Genomic DNA, 22,631 nt, shown 5'->3' with positions numbered 1-22,631 from the left:
CGATGCAGTGTAATATTTCCTTCTCCTCCCTCATGGCAAGGTGATCGTGTTCTCGTATTCCTTCATCGGTGCTGCTTTTGTTGAGGTTCTATTGGATGGAAGTCAGCGATTGAGTTCAGAAAGTGTGTGTATCCGTCTATCTGAATATGTGTGTGTGTGTGTGTGTGTGTGTGTGTGTGTGTGTGTGTGTGTGTGTGTGTGTGTGTGTGTGTGTTTGGTCGCCATGAGTTTGTGATATTAACACAAGAAAGAAGGAGGCGGTGTACTCTGTACTTTGGTTCGTCACTCTCTCTTTCTAGGTGGCTCATGCAAGTAAGTAAATTCCTTTTCCTCCTTCTCTCTCTCTCTCTCTCTCTCTCTCTCTCTCTCTCTCTCTCTCTCTCTCTCTCTCTCTCTCTCTCTCTCTCTCTCTCTCTCTCTCTCTCTCTCTACTCTCTCTGTGTGTGTGTGTGTGTGTGTGTGTGTGTGTGTGTGTGTGTGTGTGTGTGTGTGTGTGTGTGTTTAGATGTTTAAATTCACTTGTTTTGAGCTCCTGTGCATAAAGGTTCTCTCTCTCTCTCTCTCTCTCTCTCTCTCTCTCTCTCTCTCTCTCTCTCTCTCTCTCTCTCTCTCTCTCTCTCTCTCTCTCTCTCTCTCCTTGAACAGCGCTCTAAGTTTCCCTTCCAATAAAATTAAGTTATTATCCCCTTCTCCCCTCTCTTTACTTTCCTTGTTCCTTCTGCCCTTTCTCTTTCTACCTGTTTTATTCTTTTTTACAATGGTTTGGCTTTTTTTTTTCCTTTTCATTTGCATCCTTACGTTTCGAATGAATGTCGCTCACTGCACATGTTATCGTCTCCGCTGAAGCATCCCGGTCATCAGTGAAAAGTGCGCGGAGGGAGGGAAGGGGACACTTAAAGAACTCATTCCAGAAGGGGAAAAATTAAGGAAATAAGGAAAAAGATATATAATTTTCTGTTTGGAAGGGAATGAGGAGGATGGAGTGAAGTACTTCTTTTTTTATTCTTCGCTGCAAAATGTTGGTTGGGACGTAAATAAAGTTGACTAGGATATGTTGATGCAAGCCTTTAATTAAGTACTGCAGGTAGGATTGGGATAACTTGAAAAGGCCACTGATCACGTGTAGGAGGGATGTATATTTATACATGAAATATTGCAAATCAAGGGGTTACGGAAGCGGTGGAAGCTTCAGAGGCCTTCTAAGAGGCCTCAAAAACATATTGCAAAATGAGGGGAGAGTTAATGTGACTCCTTCACTTATAAGTGCATCTCTGAGTGCATTGAGAGGCGGGGCACAGTCAACTTGCCCCGCCCACTTCTTCCCCTCATTGGTTGAAACCCGCCCTGCATGCACGCAAGCACCTCCCTCTTGCCTTACCCTCCTCCCCTGCCTCCTAGTGAAAGAGAGGGAGGGAAGCAGGAGGGAGAGAAGAAAAAGGAATAAGAGGAGAGCAGAGGAAGAAAACCTGGGTTACCTTCTGCTCAGGGTCTGCCATCGCGTGACTGGCCTCAGACATCCACCTGTTTTTGGCAATAATTTTTACCTCCTGACCGGGTTGCCTGCTGCCGTGGGGTGTAGTTATCTTCCCAGAATTTTACCATTGTCTGATAACCCTCATTTTTGACCTGTGGAAGTAACTGACAGTCCTGAAGCCACTTGATAACAGACTAATTGGGTTAGAGGCGGGTGTTGCATTGGAGAGGAAATGAGCATCCTGGCTACTGTTTTGTCTCCGGCGAGTTTTCACCCTTTTATTCTCAGTGACCGTGAGGGAAGCGAGGACCTTTTCTTTATGCATATACCTACAAGAATCTCCTCTCTCTCTCTCTCTCTCTCTCTCTCTCTCTCTCTCTCTCTCTCTCTCTCTCTCTCTCTCTCTCTCTCTCTCTCTCTCTCTCTCTCTCTCTCTCTCTCGTACTCCCAGCTCTTTGTACTATATATCATCTTTAACCTTGCCTTCCTTCCTCTACCTTCCCTGCCTCAAACTCACCACGTTAAGCAATCAAAGTGACGCACACGTGGCCCTGACTTTCGCCACTCGAGGCATTATGTGCGCCAGTTTCACGAGCTACAAACACATGAAGGTCACGCGCCGGGTAAGAACATTCAGATAATAGCTTACGTTTATTTTGGGACTGTCATGATCAATGATAGAGTGAAAAAGATTCAAAGAGGTCTGTTAGCAGGCGGTGAAGAGGAGATGGAGACGGCTGGACGGAAGAGACAGAGAAGTGTTGAAGAGGAGAGATAAAAGTGGGGAGGTGACGGCAGGTGTGATGGAAGTGAGGTGGGCGACATGTTGGGTGTGGAGGAAGTGGAGGGAGGATGTTGGGCGGCGGGGGTGGATGGACGGCCAAGAAAGTCGCATGGCAGAAGCTGGCAACACGCGGTGCCAGACCCCGCCAGCGCCACCCCGGCCCTCCAGGCGCCCGCCCAGTGTAAAAAGTCACTCCTTGGATGTCGACACGCATTTTTGGGTGAAGATGGTGTCGTGAGCTGCCGGGCGACGGACTAACTTGAAGGTTCATGTGGTGGTGGCAACAGAGGAGAGCCAAGGACGGGAGCAGTGATGTCCGGCCGTGTTGTGGCGGGACTCGAGTGTTTATGCTGTTGCCGAAGACTAACATCGAGTGCTTCATCACTCTTGCATGACCAGACACGGCAGTGTAGGGTTCCCACGGTACACTCTGGTGCTGGTGCTGCCGGGGAGCAGTGATGAGAGGATGCAGTGTTTTCACCATTGAAGGAAACTGTTTGACTCAGACTGCAAAGACTGGAATTCCCTAACGAAATGTGAATGACATTCGTATAGTTAGTCGACTCTTGCCAATATTACTCCATTACGAGTACCTGATGCTGCTCAGGGCACCAAGTGGCTGAATAGAGCACTCGCTTAGTCTTCTTATGCCTCTCGACTCCGGCTTTGCAAAATATAACCCCGTGTCCTCATAGTGAAACCATAGTTTACAGCAAACATGTGTGTTTTGCATTATTCTCCGGTGAAGTCTCTCAGCTATTGCCGGGACGGCAGCGCTCACTGTCCTAACTGTGGTCCTTCCCAGAATCACTTCTGAACTCAGGAACTCTCACGAGCGCCCACGATGAGTGGGTGCATTCTGTTGCGGATGGAGGTGGAGGAGGAAGGGGGAGAGGTCCGGGTGGCCCGTGAACTTGCCAGTGACAGGTTCATCACGACGTCGTATTGACGTATCTCTCTCTGCTCGTTGCCCTCGTCACCTGCAGATCCACTAGTGGTCAAATTCCTCTTCTATGCCTCATTTCCTCAAAGGTTGACCAAATTACGGTGCATGAGTTTGTATTGCCTTTGAGTGAGGAGAAAACTTGACATTGTGGTTGTGGGGACGTCATGACTGTGCAGGGCGGCTGAGGAATGGCAGACATGACTGGCAACAAGCTCCCTACACTGTCTCCTCGTCCCTCCGGTCTCTGTACCGCGCCCCCTTCACCCCCCCGGGGCACACCCATGACCCTTTCCCGCACCTCCTGGGCCCCACTAGTGACCACCTGGCAGGTGCAACACACAGATAGTGACTCGGGGCGTCCTTGTACAGGCCTTGTTCGAGTCTGGTGGTAGTGTGGAGGGACGGGTGATGGGGACCGGCGGTCAGTGAATAGTTCAGAAGCCAACTGTGTGTGTGTGTGTGTGTGTGTGTGTGTGTGTGTGTGTGTGTGTGTGTGTGTGGCTGAGTGGCCTCACTGCGGGTGAAGTTTATGGCCACCTCACCTATCGTGCGTGCAGCCCCCCGGAGCACCGCCCACCTGCCCTACCCCGACCCTCCCATCAGGGGTAGTCCGGCCACTACAGTCCGCCCGGGCATGCCCACTGGGTAGGACCCCGCCCGCGCACCGCCCTCAACCTGCCTCGCTCACGCCCCCTCGCGGGCCGCCTGCTGCACTCGCGTCAAAATGGAGCGGTTTTTACGTGAGACGGCAGTCTGGCAGGACGGTGGGGACGCGACGCACGTAAAAGTGCTATTCTTCGTGCACCTTCACCGCCTGTGGTAACCGCACACCACACCGCCATCCACTCAAAAGTGTCGCCCACACAAGTCAAGTGAAACGTTAGGACAGTGAAAAAATTGTGAGGAGGGACGTTGTTACTTGTTGACCGAGGAGCACCGGGTTGGAGAGGGCAGGTGTTCCACGCACACCCGGATGCCACCACCGTCTGCCTCCTCCCCACTCACGCCCTTCTGCAGGGTGGGTCGCCACCGCTTTCCGCCGCCACGCTACCTTTGTGACACCGTAAAAAAAAATGAAAGAAAGAAAAATAGTGGATATGTTTAACACACCTCAAATATGAAAAAAAATGTACTCAGTGATTACACCTCGTTTTCAAACTCAGGCAGGTTATCGAAACTTTGTAATTGATTGTAGTGTGAAAAGAAAAACTCACTCCAGAATCGATGGAGGAGACAGGAAAGAGGGAGGAGCAAGCCGTGCACGCAGGTCCTCCTTTATCAACACCTGAATGGAGGCCACTCTCGCGCTGCTCGCCACACTGCTGATGGTTCCACGGCTTGTGTCTCCCATTTGTTGATGATCCACCGCTTAACTACACAGAGTCCACTTCACCTGCAGCCGTCTTCATCTCAACACAGCTACACCTCCCCTCGTCATCTCACCTGCTCCTGCTCTCACCTTCCCTCACCCAGCCCTCAGCCCCGCTCCTCCCACTGCCGCTCCTCCCCACTGCCCACTCACAGGGTCCTCATATCATTTTTCATGTCTTCTAGTATTACTCCATTAGTTCCTTCACTCACTCTCTCTTATACAAGATTAGTTATCTTTTCTTATCTCCTTCCTTCTTACCATCTTTCTTCCTCGCCCGCCCCTCCAATCCTCTCTCTCTCTCTCTCTCTCTCTCTCTCTCTCTCTCTCTCTCTCTCTCTCTCTCTCTCTCTCTCTCTCTCTCTCTCCCCTTTTTCACCTTTCTCGCCCATCTCTCCACGTTATCCAACCCCTTCCCTCCTCACCTCTATTTCCCTTCCTCATCTCATACATTCCTTCGTAGCCACGTATTATGTGAAGTCTTTCCGTTGCAGTAAATATTTCTTTGTATTTATTTCGCTTAAACATATATATATTTTTTTTTTTCATCATTCTGAACTGCGACTTTGTTGACGAGGAAAACTTAGGAATGTTTTATCACACATTCTGAAGTTTGAGAATTTATCGATCTGTTGTGATCCAAAGGTTCTCTCTCTCTCTCTCTCTCTCTCTCTCTCTCTCTCTCTCTCTCTCTCTCTCTCTCTCTCTCTCTCTCTCTCTCTCCCCGTATTGTCTATAGTGATTTCCTATGCCCCAGGTACAAAAAAAATGAAGATTTTGACGAAAATTTTCCTTTACACATGATTTTGTCTCTTCCGATCACTTCGCTTTTACTTGTCTGCCTCCAGTCACTGAGGCGCTGAGGACGACGCTCCTTTCTTCATATATACTCATGCTTGAGATGAAACAACAAAGTAAGACAACAGTGCGACAACGAAAGCGAAACAGCAAAATATGAACATTCTCTCATTAACTATGCGTTCCGTCCAGCGCAACCCTTCCCTGCGCGACTCACCGGCGTACCTGGCGAGCTTAAAATACTTCCCTAATTAAGAAAGCCGCCTCGACTAGGAAAAGCAATATCTAACGTGACGCCTGTCCTATGAACAAGCTCAGGCGGCACTCCGTGGGAGGTCACACGTGGTCTCCTGCCCAGCGGGAAGTGTGTGTCCAGGCATTGATCGCGGAGCAATATGGTTTTCACATTTCTTTCGTTAAATACTCACCATTATTTTTCAAGAATGCTTTAGAACGAGCAAAATAAAGTCTCTCGTGGCTTTGTTTATCATGCTTCTCGTGACCGGAGCAAATGTTTTTTTTTCTTTTGATATAAGCAACTTATCAAAAGTAAAGCTGAATTAGCCTTGTTTTTCCAGTGGAATTAGCATGAATGATGCAAGTCTATCAAACAAAGAACACAAGTGCACGAAGGCACAAGTAATGCACACGATGTCATGCGAGGCTTCCATGAGGCGGAGGTTACTAATGAGATTTAAAACTTGGGGCGATGATCGAGGGTGGGCCAGGTGGGAGTGAGGCCGGGTGGGGCAGGACGAGGCTGATCGAGTCGGCAAGAGTGGCAGCGGCGGAGACGACGGCGACGTGAAAGATGAACGCTCCGCATCCGCCGGCAGCCACGGAGCCTGCCGGAGCCGGTCATGCGCCGCGCGAAACCACTTGAGAGAGACATGACTGGCGTTTCCTCTCTGGTAATCATTTTCTCGATCGAGCAGCGAATAACTTGCTAGCCATGCCCATCCAAAGAAAAAAAAGTCTTTATTTCTCTGTCTCTCCTCCTCCTCCTCTTCCTCCTCCTCCTCCTTCTTCCTTGGGCCCTCCTCCACGCCCCTTTTTCTCCCTGATACACCTGCTTTAAACAAGTGATGAGGGGCCGCTGCTTTGAACACAAGATGAAGGGGTGTATTTCCGTGGCAGGAGAAGGACATAAATAATTTGGGGTTCTTTTCGTTTTTTTTTTTCTCTCTCTCTCTCTCCCTCTCTGTCTTTGTTTCTTTCTTTTTGCGGTCAAGAAGCTGCTGTCCTGCGATGATACACGTGTCTGGCGATGTTGATGGTTCACTCAGACTGTTTCGGACATTGCTCAGGTTAAGGAAAAATTTCACGCAGAAATTAGTTAGTTTTAATTTATCATTCAAACAATCACTAGCCACTATATGTTAAGTCATTCAACTGAATATTAAGATAAATTATTTCATGTAGAATTGCTTGTTAAAAAAAAAAAAAAGTATCCCCATGATACATCTCATACTACGGCTCAATACATTCCTACTCAGTAAGTCACCCAGATTCTCCGCGGGTGCAACCCTGGGAGAGGTCAGGGAGGATCGCAACGCCTTTCGACCTGAGTGACCTCCGGCGGCCCTCTCCCGCCGGGTTATGTAGAGAGAGCAAACACAACCTGCCTTGTTGACCGCCCGCCCGCCCGCCCCTCCCTCCCTCCTTCCCTCCCGCCGCCTCCCAGTAACCCTTCGTCAGCCTAAATATTTTATCTTAATGCTTATGCTGGAATACCCATCGTTGATTAAAGTTAAACATAATCAAGGAGGGTCACGTTTTGTCCATCCCGCCGCCCGCACCGCGCCACCACCTCCAGGACACGCCGGGAAACTTGACGTCCATTAAGACTGAAATTACCGTTTTTGAATACCACTGGGCTCGACTGATTAGTGAGCCGACCTTAACGTTATTTTTCTTTTACTTTAATAGCGGTGAATGGAAATTAAGTATTCTTCAGTATTCTCGTAATAGCTGCTGTAAAAGTTTTCAGTATTGTACGTGCACGCACATACATATTATTGCAGTGGTTGGTTCTATATACCATGTTATCACCCCAAGATATCTATTTTTCTTTTATATTACACAACAAACTCCGTGTCTGTCGAAATTTACGTGTTTTGATTCGTGAATGAGTACACTTACGAAGAAATGTTTACATGAAAGTACTTTATTTGTAATTTAAAGACTCATCAAGGATAAAAAAAACCGAAGAATGCCATTGCATATTCATTATTTCTTTTACACTGACATCATATTCATATACATCATCAGTTTAATCACCACTTTGAGTTTCATCTTCATCACAATCATTATTCACTCATATTCATTTATTTAATGATAAAGAAACTTTATATTGATGTTTTCACGCCATGGTTGATTCATCACTTTGAATCAACCATGTAGCCTTTCATCATGTAGAGTGAAGACCTTCCTGTTATGTGATATGGGCTAACTTCTTGACGTTACAAATATTGAACTGACGTTTATCTGATACATCTAAACTCGCCGAACATTTTGATACTATTACCAATAAAGTTTAAGAAAGAGAAATAAGAAAACATATGACTACCGGTAGTACAATAGTCAGTGCCGAGTAGTCAGCTTGGGACATCTTATTAGCTTTCCTGGAGGACCTAACTGCCTCACAATGGCCGCTCGTTCATCAGGTGACCCAAGAAGACCAAGGTCCCTGTGAGATCCCTGTGGTCCCGATTGACTCACTTTCAGTTGGACCACAAGGAGCTAAAATAACCTCCCTCCCTCCCTCCCGCTCTCTTTCTTTCCCTGCTCGATGTCTCCTTCCCTTCTCCCCAAAATAAAAGCAAAAACTCTTCCGTTCAGTGTTGCTTGTGTCCGCTTGATGTGTCCCTCTCCTGCCTCTGAGTGTTGTTCCCGCTCAAGTGTTTACTTCAAAGTTTCCTCCGACGGAGGTTTGGTCATTCACCGCTTTATGTATTTGTGCCGCCCTTGCTCATTGTCTCCCAGCTGAATTACACCTCGTGTCGAAAAGTTTCAGTTATTAGTACGTTTTATAATGACACGCACAGACACACACACACACACACACACACAGACACACACACACACACACACACACACACACACACACACACACACACACACACACACACACACACACACACACACACACACACACACACAGGTGTATTCTATTGGTGTTGTTTTACCAGCATCTATTGTCATATTGTTCGTTGTGCTTTCCATACGCATCAATCCTTCAATGCTATGCGATGATGTAACCTTTTACGCATTAGCGTAAAACGTTGCGTATCAACATAAGGAAATATAATTTCAGAATTCTAAAGTATATTTTTAGGCGTCAATGCACCTCTTCATATTTTTAGTACAATTTTATTATTTAATCAATTAATTGCTTTCCTCCCTCTCTCTTCCCTTCCTGGACAGCCCGTGATAGATGTTCATAAAGAAATGTAAAGTACTGGCGGAACACACACTCAAAGACAGAATTATTCCGTATAATTTAAAGCCATCAGCGGACTATGATATGTTGCCATCATTGTGTTTAGTCAACCCTGGTAGTGGCCGGCCGCGGCACTACCACAAGTCATATTAATCACACATCGAGGTTTTATTGCATTTTGTTACTGACAAGAGCTGCTGCTTAAAATGAACATAGTAATCAATGTACATTTTTTTTCATTTATCGGGCAACAAATAAGACTATTCATGGGATGTAAGGGTAGACTTAAAAAATACTCATTTATAGAATGAAGTTTAGCTTGTTTGACAACAGACTGGTTGAGTAAGGCAGTGCCAGGAGGTTGAAGGCGGCGTAGCGAAGCAGGGTGAGGATAAAGATTAGCCAAGGGGAGGAGGCGGGCTGGCCGGGGAGATGGAGATGGGCTGTCCGGAGATGAGAAGGAGAAGGGATGGCCAGGGACGTGAGGAAGGAATCGCGTGGGGCCGCCCAAGTACTCATTACAACGCGGCTCCCTCGCTGATTTTGTAATTAGCGAAGTGCAGCTCGCCCGGCTGAATGAGTGTCTCTTGTAATTACTAGTAATTAGTAATGGCAATTAAAGTGCGTGAGCTGCGATTACGGCCCTGATGACAATATAATTCGTCAGATTAAATCCATTGCACCGCCGTCAGTAGCCTGGCACCATCACTTGCTCCAACCAGGATATTTTTCCCCCTCTCTCTTCTCCCCCTTCATATTTACGATACGTCCAGCTCTCAGCCTTGTTGGTAATTGCTTATAGCAGCCTTGCCTCCCTTCCTCCCTCCCCTCCACTGACCCTCATCCAAATCCATATCCTCCTAAAGCATTAAGAGAATTTGGTGTTCGATTATTTTTCCCCGCGGCACGTTTGTTAGTGGCTGTGTGAGGCTGCTTGATTCCCGCACCCCCGCGGTCACCCCACGCACTCTGCCTTGTTACTGTCTTTCCTAATGCAACCTTATCCACGTATATATATATATATATATATATATATATATATATATATATATATATATATATATATATATATATATATATATATATATATATATATATATATGCTATACTTTATGATTTTCATATAATGATCGTGATAATATGATAATAGATTAATAATGAATTCATCACTCTTTTGAAACAGAGATTTTAACGAACTAAAGCTTAACAAAACAAAAACAATCAACGACTTTCAGTTAAGAAAATTGCTAACCATTGACACACACATACAAAAAGAAAACTTTTCTTGAAAGAAACATCTGGTGCTAATTGAGTGCTAATACTGACCCTTAGTGCAATAGTGCGCTGCTGCTCGTCCGGCAAGTGTGCTATTCCTCTGTACCTTGATACCCAGTGGTGCTGTGGCAGTGACCCTCGACAAGGTGCAAACTACAGTGTGCCGTTCAAACAACTTCCTAAGTCCGCCAAACGAGCAGCAAGTGTCGAGGTCCGGCACTCGTCAGGCTCGCGCTCGGACAGACAAGTTGTATAAAAAAAAAAAAAAAAAAGCTCGCCAGAAAAATCCTTCAGGTGTAAACAAGAGCAACTAAAAAAAATAGTTAAAAGGCAAAGCAAACAAACCCAAAAGGCACTTAAAACTTGATAGTTCTCTTCTCCTGTTGTGTGTGTTCAAAAAGCCGTAACCATCTTCCCCACCGCCACCATGTACGGAATGCAAGACTATGGCCCACCCCCTCCGGAAATGCAATATTTCCCCTTCAAGCGGGAGCATGAGGTAAGGCAAGACTTTTGTGGTGTTGTGTTTAGTGGTGTTCACAGTCAGGCCAAACCAGAGTGGCCTACGACACACAACTCTCATTCATTTGTTTTATTTCCATCCACTGTCTATTTGTGTGTGCGTGTGTGTGTGTGCGAGTTTGTGTCCGTGTTTATGTGTCTCGCCGCCCGTCCTTCGTCTCCACTTCGTCACTCTCGCCAGAGGTCGTCTCAAGTCAGGTACTTTTTTTCTCTTTACATGTTCTCTCAGGCGATTTATGTTTGTTTTTTGTTTATTCATCTGCTGATGTCGCTTAGTCACTCAGAGCTTATCTCTGTCTGTCCGTCTGCCTATCTGTTTGTCTGTGTGATCGCCTGCTTGTTTCAGTCTTTGTTCATCTATGTGTGTCTTTTTGTCGGCCTATGCCTGAATGTTCGTCTCTCTCTCTCTCTCTCTCTCTCTCTCTCTCTCTCTCTCTCTCTCTCTCTCTCTCTCTCTCTCTCTCTCTCTCTCTCTCTCTCTCTCCGTATGTGTGTATGTGTGTTTGTTTGTTTGTTTTTTTGTCCTTTTTTTCAGTTCCCTTCAATATTTATCCAACTGCCTATTTATTCCCGTGCTCCCACCGCCCCACAAAAGGTGGTGGGTGGTGTTGGTATCTCAGAATACCAGGCTCATTTCCTTTTGTTCAGAACCGCGTTGTTTTTACCCCACTTTTTCTAATTGGCTTCTCAGCGGGACAATACTTGATTAAGGTTGAAGCTGGAGTCAGTGTAGGTCGTGCTGGTTTTTCGTGGACTCGCGCGACTTAGTGCAACCATTCGTAGGTGTCGAGAAACAGACGGGCGAGGAAATTTTGCAAGAGAATGCAAGGCCGTAGTTGTTTCCTGCCGCGTCCTGGGAGACTCAGTTTTATTTCCACTTTTTAGACGTGTCCCGCTCGTGACTTTAATTAGGTGGAACTGACTCAATACTTGCCGGTGTAAGGAAATTGATTTTGCGTGTTCTTTTTCTTGAATGTCTCGCGAGATTCTCCAAATGACGTGAAATCAATGCGTTTTTCGAATACCGAAGACATGTGAATGTAACTCCCCAGTCTCATTACTTCTCTTTTTTGACCGCGTACGTGGTTGTTCTGCCACATCTGACCTAACCTGACCTGGTACAGTAGCCTACATTAAATGGGAGATGGCTACCCGTATGGCCGCGGGGCGCACAAGGCCAGGTAGAAGGTCACTCGCCGGGTTCCCAAGGTGGGAAGATAACAAAAGAAAAAAAAAAAAGAATTTCACTGCTTCCATGTTCCCTCCTATAAACAACGTTAGCAAGCAGAAGTGACTCTCATTTTAGTCACTCTTCATCACTTTTTTTATCCCATATATCCGCCACTCATTTAATTTCCTTTACTCTCAAAAATATATATATGTGTGTGTATGTGTATAATGCATGGATTAATTCATTGTGTTTTTTCTTGTATTTCGCCGTTCATTATTTGGTGGTGATGTTTGCAGGCTAATTTTGGCTTAATTGTTTTTCCATCCGTCAAAGCTGCACGTGATGTTCCCAGCCACGTCACGTCCCGTCGTCCCAGTGTTCTGTTGACGGCGGACGCGTGGCTCGGGATAAGAATGGGCAGAAATTTTCTAAATAATTACGGGGCAAGAACTAAACCCTGTGTGCTTACGACAGAAGTAGTGGAGGACATTAGTATGGTCGTTACCTTTCCACTTACTTTAATTAATTCAGACATAATTTCACTCATAAGTGCATGTGATTGTTCTTTCTGCCTCGGGATTTTTGTTTCATGTTGTTAGGAAGAGAGAGAGAGAGAGAGAGAGAGAGAGAGAGAGAGAGAGAGAGAGAGAGAAAATGTGTGTGTGTGCACTAGACAACAGGTAACAAAGTGCATTAATCATTTGTGTTTCGTGTTTATGTAAGTATGTGTAACTCTGCAAACAGATGAGCCTTGTTTTGTTTAGTGCCTCGTCGTTGTGTCACTCTCCGCCTTTCATGGCCTCCCTGCTTCCCTCCGCCAGCCTCCAAGGCGGCGCGGCGGGCGTAGTCTCCCTCACGCTCCACGGCGGATGTGAGGCCTGCGTGATCACTTAATAGGTTCCTCTCGCGGCATTACGGATCAAGGTCAGTGTTGCCTTGGCCGCCGCACCCAAACCATGGCCCACTTCACTCCATTTGCGGCGTGGAAACTTCCCTGTGTCTCTCTCTGGACCATGTTCTGAAACTTCTTTGCTTCCTATCTCTACTGCATTCAATAGTTTGCAGCAGTACTTACAAGGGTTTCTAAGAGTGTTTTTATATGGTCATAGCTATATATTGTCGTGATTTCAAAACTATTAACAGGAGAGACATTCATGAAAACTAGTGAAAGAGTGAAAGAGAGTAGAGGGTTTACGAATAGGGACCCCTCTCTCTCTCTCTCTCTCTCTCTCTCTCTCTCTCTCTCTCTCTCTCTCTCTCTCTCTCTCTCTCTCTCTCTCTCTCTCTCTCTCTCTCTCTCTCTCTCTCTCTCTCTCTCTCTCTCTCTCTCTCTCTCTCTCTCTCTCTCTCTCTCTCTCTCCCCGACTAGGTAATTACGCAAGAAGAGGCACAGACGAGGTCAAGACAGACATATTTGTATTATTTTTTTTAGTGTAGCTCCGTATAAGTGCGTGTGCATTTTACTTTAAAAAGTTTTTGACAGCCAGGGCCACCGACGCCGATCCTCGACAGTGCCAAACTTGGCTTGAGAAAGGCGATGGAGAGGGAGAGGGGGAGCATAAAGTGTCGATAAAACTTTAATGTCCCCACACCTGTCACAACCCGCCCACACTTGCTTGGCCAACCTTCACGACACTCCCAGTGCGGCGCCATCACCATGCACATCAGCCACCGTACACGACGCCCGAACCTCATGATATGTAAGAAACTAGATAAAGTATCTATTTCTCACCTACACGAACGATACCTCAGTGTAATCAGGAATTCTTAGAGGAACTTATATTATTGAGAGCCAAAAGGAGTAGAAATTCATATTAGTATCTCGTTAGGGTGATTTAAACAGCTTATCTATCCTCTATTACTAGGAAGTGTGCGTAGACTTGAAACACACATGGATTTATGTGAAGAATATTAAGCGGCGTTAAAAATAATACTTATGCGAGTAAAAAGGCACGTTAGGATAAGTCTTGAAAAGGTCCGGATTTGCTAAAGAAGAATAATTGTCTAAATCATGAAAAAAATGTCTTAATATCGCTATGAATTAAGAACCAGTAAGAGAAACACACCAAATTCTCCTATGAATACAGTACAATACACGTAAGACATTGCTAAGAGTTAAGAAGGCGCATAGAAAGAAATGTCCAGAATACAACGTAGTTTGAATGGACGAGGCGGCTGGCTGTGTAGGTGCTTAGAGCTAATGAACTGAGCCTCCGTATGAATGGCGGTGTGGAGGTATGCAGAGATATGGGCGAAGAAACGGGGAAGAAAGAGAAGGTAAAGGAGGAGGAGGAGGAGTAGAGGAGGCCAGGTGTGCAGCGAGTCGTAGTTTACCTGCCCCCTGCCGTGATGTGGCTGCCCTCCCGCTATACGGTTCTCCAGGCTTCCCTTTGCTCCTAGTTGCACCATAATGTTTGTTTCATTTGTCTTCATTCCGTAACATTGCTTTGTTCTCTTCTTCACTACATACACTTCAGTCAGTGATACGCTGTTAGGGTGTTTTCTATTGAGTTCCTACGGAGTCAGAAGCGTTCAATAAATTTTTCTTTATCCTCTGTGACGCGTTTGTCATGTTTGACCGCTTTAAACAAACGAACGAAAAATGAAAAGAGAAAATGTAGTGAGAATGGAAAGGTAGAAGGAAACGTAGAAAAAAACGGAGGAAAGAGGAGGATAAGGAATGAGAGAATAAAGAGGAAGAGAGGGATCGGTCAGTTCAGACCATAGATACGAGCGTGGGAGAAGTACTCCCCTGAACGTCACCTCTAGCTGCGTGTATTCGTGGGGGTTTGGCACTGTCCTGTCCCCCCTGAGCCTTTCAATTATTATGAAGCAGCGGTGAGACAAGGCCAGCCACCCGCCCGCCATCAGCTATGCCGTCACCGCGCGCCAAAAGACCTCGCCCCACCCAACAGCCCGATTTGGGGAGGGAAAAAGTAAGAAAATGCCTGCGGGTCTTTTATATCTCACTTTGTGCACGTATTCCGCAGGAGTGCGGCGTAATAAAGGCGATGTATTTGCGTGTGTGTGTGTGTGTATGTGTGTGTGTGTGTGTGTGTGTGTGTGTGTGTGTGTGTGTGTGTGTGTGTGTGTGTGTGTGTGTGTCTGTGTCAGTGTGTGGTATAGCTTTTTTTAAGTTTTTTTTTAACGTGGTGTTTGTACTGTGATTTTGGTGGTTGTGGCGATTGTGGTAGGGGTGATGGTGCTTACAAATGTATTTAACATTGGTGAGGGTCCAAAAACGTTCTAAAATCATAGTAACGGTGACTTGCTAATGAACAAATCCTACATGACACGGAACTTTCACCATTCTTTGCTCATACTGCAAAACTACTCACTGAGAGTTCGCTCTCCTAGATGAACAATGACAAGCATGTGTAACGTAATACAAAAAAAACACAACACAAACCCAATTCATTGAAGAAAACACTGAACATTCCTAGAGATGTTTCCTCTCTCTCTCTCTCTCTCTCTCTCTCTCTCTCTCTCTCTCTCTCTCTCTCTCTCTCTCTCTCTCTCTCTCTCTCTCTCTCTCTCTCTCTCTGCCCCAGCCCGCCTTGCTAAACACCTCGGGTACACACACACACACGAGGGCCCCATTATGCACCCTTATATGCCTCGCTACTGACTGCCGGGAGTGGCAATCTGCTGGCCATCCTCGTCGACTTGGATTTTTCTTGTCAAAACGAAATGAAGCATCGCCGCTTGCTCGCTTCCCAAGTTGAGATCGACCGGCCGAACGTAACCCCATTAACCGCATCTCTCTCTCTCTCTCTCTCTCTCTCTCTCTCTCTCTCTCTCTCTGTGTGTGTGTGCTTTGGTGAGAAAAGTGTGAGACTGATGCGCGTTCGAAATAGACTCAATTCTGTCGCCCATTCCCTCGAAGTTACAAATTAAGGACAAATATTCTATTAGACTCGCCACCGCGGGCTGTCATCTGTACTTTGCTTCCTCGCCTTTGTTTTCGCAAGTATGGAAGAGTGAATGTTGGAGTAAATTTCGATCACTTTTCTCTCTTTTTTTTTAGCATTTTTATGCCATCGTCTCCTTTAAACAAACCTTGGTCATGACACCCGATAAGAAAATAGCAAAAAGGTGAATTTACTTCCCTCTTGCCTTCCTGTTCTTCTTCCACTCATTCCTCCTCGTCCAACTTCACCTCCTCCTCCTCCTCCTCCTCCTCCTCCTCCTCCTCCTCCTCCTCCTCCTCCTCCTCCTCCACCTCCACGTCCCCTCCCCTCGCCCCAGCAGGCCAAAGCGTTCAACAATTCAATTTAGCGGCTGCAGTGACAGTAATTGCCACAACCCTAAAGGCCCATAAACGACTTGCGGTCAGATGTGGACCTGACGTAGGTTTTTGTAAATTGGCCACTCGTCGGGAAAAACTCGACTCTGCGGCTTAATCCAGCGAGGTGCGAATGGACAGACGGATGGACGGAAGGACGGAAGTGCGGATGCACAGACGGACGACCTTTGCGCAGCGGTCTCCAGAAGGTGCACGTAACAGTCCTTGTGGTGAGTGAAAAATTTGCCCCTGCGCGACGCCACCCGACGGCGGAGATGATTTAGAGACGGCGAAAATGGAGCGTCTGCGCGGGGAGATTGTTGGTGTTGGCGCGAAGGGCAGATGAATATCGCCCGCTAACAAATGAACGGCAATTTGTATCCTGCACAACCAGTCAGTCCTTCGCGCTCCTCCTTCACGCTAACTCCAAGGAGAAGCGACGGGAAAAGACCAAACTAGATCGGATGTTCTTCCTCTTCCTTCTTCTCAAGAAGACAAATACATTACTATCACATATGAGTTGGCCATTTTAGTGTGTGTTTGTATGTTTGTGTGCGTGTGAAGATGGGTAGATAGGCGTGTGTGTTTAGTACAAGTCTGCGTCCTTCAGTCATCACAAAAACAAGACCTAAAGGTGATGAAAGTGATCGGACTATTGAGAAAAAAACAATAGGAGGGCAGGTGCGGCAGGGAGGGTGTCAGCGTGGTCTCTGCCGCCCTCAAGATGGTGTGGTGAGCGGCGCCGTAATTGCAGGCAAGGATGTTGTGATAATTGCAAGCTGCACAATAGCCCGATCCACGCCTATATCCGGTACCGCGAGCTAGAAGGGCGTCAGAGAGAAGCAGCTCAGCAATGCCTTAAGACCGGCGGGCGAGGCGCGGACCGTGCGGGAGAAAGACCTTACTAGCGTCACGGGATGAGCTGCTGGCATGTCTTGCAGCGAGGCGGGGACAGAGAAGCCGTTCCCTCGCAGCCTCAACCGGAGTAAGACAGATAATTAATCGCAATTTACAAGGCGGACGCATTAGCAGTAAAATTGCTTCTCTTAATGTCACTTGGCTTTAGTTCTTGGCCGGGGAAACTGTTCTTATATTTCAGGTGATACTTTTTACATTTCTTTTCTCAGGGAACGACATTTTTTTTAGTCTTTTTTTATGTTAAGGAGGCAATAGAAATGTTCCGTGTGTCGCAGGCGTCGCTGAACACGAGGTCGTTTAGTAAGTAAATGTTTTTCTTAATGGGTTTCCTTTCCTTCACGCATTTTGGTGTTTTATTTGTGTCGGTGTTTTATTATCGAGTTTGTTCACAGGCCGCATTGAGGATTAATTGCGGAAGAACAAGAAAAGGTTGTAGATTTCAGGCCGGGAGGAGATAGAGGAGTGGAAGGGAGACCTCATTGCAAAACTTTTTCTTCATTATATTGTACACACATCTTGCACGCACACACACACACACACACACACACACACACACACACACACACACACACACACACACACGAGCACAAAATATTCACCATCTTGAGGAATAGTCTCGTCTCTTCTGTATGTAATGAAACTCTTTCCTGAGCAGCCAAACTAGTCATTGCATCCTAAGCCGCAGCGGTGCCAGCTCGAGGGTCGGGGCAGGAGAGGCGGGGTAACAATGCTGACACTGTGAATACTAAAGATGAAGGCGTGATTAGACGTGCCCCTCCCTCCCTCCGTCTCTCGCTGCTGCCTTTCCCTCTTCCAGACTCCATTCCTCCCTCTGTCCGACGGTTTATATGCCGTAGATCTAGTGGATTGATAAGATACACACGAGTTTAGCTAACAATCTGATCTTTTCTCTCGATGTGTATAATTATCATTTGAATAGGCATAGATTTACACAACGTTTCATCTTCGAAGTTCATTAGATTTTGATAGGAAAAGAAAAAAAGAAAACTTGTGTGTCTGAACGCTCATATGAAAGCTACAAAATGTTGGTTGTAAGCATTGTGACTCGTGTAGTATGGCCTCTAAAGGTATATTCATCGTGAATGGTGCATTTGTCGGATGGTGGGCAAATTGGATGGCCGGCTGAGTGCCTAATTGGCCCACCAGCTGTATGGTTAACGGCTGGCTGGCTGGCAGGCAAACTGGGGATACTTTCAATTAACTTGCTCTCCGTTCAGTGCGTTAGTTAGGTGCGGCTGAAGTTATCGGAGCGTTTAGCAGTGACGAGTAGCTGATCAAGAAGTGGCTGGTGGCTACATGGGAGTATGAAGTTATGATTGCGTAGGAAATGTTCTAGATGACTAGCTATAAGATGGAAAACACAGATTAACTGATTGACTGAAAGACTGGTTTATTAAGATTACTTGTTTTGTTTTATTTTGTTTTTCTGGCTAATATTATGGCTGGCTAGTCCAATGAGTATATGACTAACTGATAGGAAGTTTAGGAAGCTATATAAACTGATTAGCTAACTGAAATAGCTGTTAGTGTTTGGGATGTCTTATTTTACATGTAGAGTGTGTAGTTGGCTGACTAACTGCGATGTTTTGAGACGTTTGTTGACTGGATGGCTGGCTAACTGGAATGGCTATGGGAGTGAAAGAATGTTTTGCTTTATTGTGATGTGGCGAGCGGTTAGCAAGACGAGAGGCTGGATGTCTGACTGGGAGATTCCGGGAAGTTTGTTGACTGAGTGAGTGCAAAAGTGAGAGTTGGTGTTCACATGCACTCCCAACCTGCCTCAGATAACTGTACCTCCTTGTTTACTGAACCTGAATTAATGTGCTTGGTTCACGGGCTAAAGCAATCATTTGTTTGTAAATACTATCATATTCTCTCTCTCTCTCTCTCTCTCTCTCTCTCTCTCTCTCTCTCTCTCTCTCTCTCTCTCTCTCTCTCTCTCTCTCTCTCTCTCTCTCTCTCTCTCCTTCGTTTTAATTGTAATTGCATCCTCCTTCCATTGTGTATGTGTGCATTATATTATTTTTTTATATAGTAGTTGTTTCTATCGACCATATTATTTTTTACCGTTTTTTTTTCTTTGTATATTCCCCTCTTCCTTGAATTACCTTCCATAATTACACTTTTTTTTTTATTCACGTCTCTTATTACACGGTCTTATTTTTTGCCCCGGGTGTGTTTGTTAGTGCGTCTGCTGCTCTGCCCCTGTTTCTGTCTGTCTCTGTCACTGATTCTTTAGTTTCTTTAATCTCTCTCTCTCTCTCTCTCTCTCTCTCTCTCTCTCTCTCTCTCTCTCTCTCTCTCTCTCTCTCTCTCTCTCTCTACAGATTTATGGCCTTTCTCTCCTTTCAGGCTTTCCTATTCTGTCGATTTTTCTTGTGTCTAAGCTTTACAAACTATTTTTGAGTCCCTGTCTTCCTTCTTTCTTCCCTCCGCCCACTTTTATCTTCCTCTTGCTATAGTTTGCGTTGGTTTTACGCATTCTTTATTTTTTTGTTGTTGTTTTTTGTTTTTTGTCGTCAGTTTGTATCTACCCCGATTCTTTATTTTCTTTTTTTTTGTTTCAGTTTTATTCTCGTTCTCGTCTCCTGTTTCTTCTGTTCCTCCTTGGTGTTTTATTTTCTCGCCTGTTCTTGACTCATGTTTGTATGTTTGTTTGTCTTTTTTTTATTTTTTTTATTTTATTTTTTTTTTTTATATCTCATGTATCAAGTTTGAGTTATTTGATTAACCTACTACCTACTTTTACCTCTCTCTCTCTCTCTCTCTCTCTCTCTCTCTCTCTCTCTCTCTCTCTCTCTCTCTCTCTCTCTCTGTCTTCTTATTTGCGATTAACCTCTTCTTTCATCAACTTTTATCAACTTTACCGTATCTTTATTTGGTGTGTGTGTGTGTGTGTATGTGTGTGTGTGTGTGTGTGTGTGTGTGTGTGTGTGTGTGTGTGTGTGTGTGTGTGTGTGTGTGCGTTTCTATTTATCTTATCTTCAGTTCATCTTCTTTCACTGCACCCTCTTCTTTCTTTACATCTTTATTTCGTCTCCTTTTCATTATCGTCTTTTATATATTTTTTTTTATATATATATTTAATACTTTTTATGTCTTTCACCAATTTCATCACCTCGCTTCTTTGTCTTTTTGTGATAAACTGGACTTGTATTTATTGTCATCTTGGCTTCTCCACAACAACAACAACGCGTCTTTTCCAGCCTCTTCCCTCTGTCTCCTTACCCTTACTCTCCTCCTCCTCCTCCTCCTCCTCCTCCTCCTCCTCCTCCTCCTCCTCCTCCTCCTAGACACGTAAGACTAGTAGCCCAGCGAGGGATGCACTGTCATGTTTTTGTTGCTTAACTTCGTCTAGATAGATAAAGGAGAAGGAGGTAAAAAAAAAAGGTTAAAAAAACATCACACACGCACACGCATTTCGGCAGATGTAATTTCCTATAGACGATCTTTCTAGCGAGGAGTGTGCGCTGCTGGCGGCTGGATGGACGGGTCAGTTGTGTCTTCGTGAGAGAGCCGCACGTAGAAGGGTGAATGGAGAGGGAAGAGGGCGCATAAGAGGCCACCCTTTTGTGCCTTACGTGTAATATGTACTCAAGGTAGCTAACGAAGAAGGGAGGGACCGAAGGGTGTACGAGAAGCAGAAGGTATATGGGAGAAGTCGCGTCTATGGTAACGTGGTATTGCCTTTCGTGTTTGCCTTCAGCGATGGATGGTAAGAGATGGCGCGGGTAATGTAATGCTCAGTGTGCGTGCGTCCTAGGAGGAGCAGCGGTGCGGGGGAGTGAAGGAGCCAGGGAGTGACCGCGACGAAGCTATACGGAAGACGATTGTAACTTACGGAAAAAAATATCGGAGACGGGCGTAACACCAGAAGTGAGGCGAGAGAGGCGAAGATCTTGAATGTGACGTTTTAATAGCTCTCTCCCGGACCTCGGCTTTCCTCGCCTCCCTTCTCCTCTCTCTCTCTCTCTCTCTCTCTCCCTCTCCCTCTCCCTCTCTCTCTCTCTCCTTGCCTCTCATACCTCTTCTACGGTTCTGAGCTTCAACAGAGCCTCCTTCCGTCCCTCCAGATGACACACAACCCTCCAGTAGCCCCTTCAAGCCCCTCCATACCCCGCCACTACCCCCTCAAACCCCCAACAGCAAGGCCGGTAGAATGCGTCGGTCGTCCAGGCGCGAAGTATTATGGAAAAGAGACGAAGAATTGCCGACGTGTAGGAGGGAGGGCGCTTGGTCTCCGGCGGTCAGCTCGTCGGTCTGTACAGCGGCAGAGTGAGGGTGCAGGAGGAAAGGAGAGCTTGCTATTCTGGTGTGCCTCTCATGTGCCGGTGGTAGTATGCCGTGCACTGTCTAATTGGTTTGCTTATCCGTGGTGTATGTTTTTATTAGTGGTGTTTTCTAAGGAGGATGAAAATTACGGAAAGGGGAGGAAAAGAGAATAATGGGCTGAACGACTACTGTGCTGAGAGAGAGAGAGAGAGAGAGAGAGAGAGAGAGAGAGAGAGAGAGAGAGAGAGAGAGAGAATCTAGCGCCGCCGACAAGACAAGAAGGAATGGGATACGGTGATGGAAGTTAATCAATTTCCAGAACATAAATTAAGGACCTCCCTACACACACGAAAGAAAATAGATAGAAAAAAAGAAAATGAAGGTAAAAAAGAAAAAAAGATAGCGCCTCACGCACTTACCTTTTGCATCCTTGTCTAATGCGGCAACGTGGAGCTGAATACTTAAGTAACCCCTGCTCTAATACTCCCCCACTACTCCCATCACCTCCCCTTACCTCCCTGAACCCCATCCTACCGCTTCCTTCTGCCGGACTCGCTTAACGGGAGTAAGAGTAGGAGGAGGAGGAGGAGGAGGAGAGTGGGGGAAACGTGAAGAAAGTAAAGATGATGATGATGAACAGTAAGAGGCCAAACTGGAAAAGGGAAAGTAACTGCTGTAATTTACTCTTTATCGTGTATGTGTGTGTCTTTTCTAGTGAGAGAGAGAGAGAGAGAGAGAGAGAGGGAAAGGGGTGGAGGGCTTCTTGAATGAATGAGGTGAAAAATATATATTGTAAATGTGGACACCATTTCTAGGAGCTAAAACAAGGACACACAAGGAACAGACACACATTCACAGGTAATGAAGCAACAACAGGAGAGAAATGCGCCCCGACAAAACATTACTGATAACTTCTCTCTTCGGAAACAGATAGGAGAGAGAGAGAGAGAGAGAGAGAGAGAGAGAGAGAGAGAGAGAGAGAGAGAGAGAGAGAGAGAGTGTGTGTGTGTGTGTGTGTGTGTGTGTGTGTGTGTGTGTGCGCGCGTATTTAAGGTACAGAAAATAATTACACTTGGTAGGAAATTGATTACGTGGACTTCAGTTAGTGTTTATCATTCTCAAAATAGGTATAGTTTTGACAACCCAATTAAATATAAATTAATTCCGTTCTACGAATTTCAATGCAGATAATTAGCAACGTAACGTGCACAGTAACTACGATCCATTAGAACAATAAACTGAAAATTATTATGTTTTTAGAGAAAATTTAATAACACATTGCAGACAGATAACAATATGACATTTCAATGCATTGCCAGTTCTCGAGGAGTTATGTAGAAACAAACACAGAGAG

The 22,631-nt window shown here is 45.8% G+C and overlaps 1 protein-coding gene across 6 annotated transcripts in view; it reads left to right on the top strand.

Moving 5' to 3' along the window:
* LOC123498943 (zinc finger protein 384-like) overlaps positions 1 to 22,631 on the top strand; it is a 426,364-nt gene that overhangs the window by 277,054 nt on the left and 126,679 nt on the right. Inside the window, exon 2 of one of the 6 annotated variants that reach the window (XM_045246524.1) lies at positions 9,997 to 10,587. The exons of the other annotated variants lie outside the window; for them this stretch is intronic. Within the exon in view, the coding sequence (XP_045102459.1) occupies positions 10,516 to 10,587 (72 nt within the window). The 5' untranslated portion in view covers positions 9,997 to 10,515. The remainder of the gene's footprint in view (positions 1 to 9,996; positions 10,588 to 22,631) is intronic. 6 annotated transcript variants of the gene reach the window in all.

This window comes from Portunus trituberculatus, chromosome 48, assembly GCF_017591435.1.
Source record: "Portunus trituberculatus isolate SZX2019 chromosome 48, ASM1759143v1, whole genome shotgun sequence".
Classification (NCBI taxonomy): domain Eukaryota; kingdom Metazoa; phylum Arthropoda; class Malacostraca; order Decapoda; family Portunidae; genus Portunus; species Portunus trituberculatus.
Note: the sequence above shows the minus strand (reverse complement) of the source record. Positions and strands in the feature narration are given on the sequence as shown.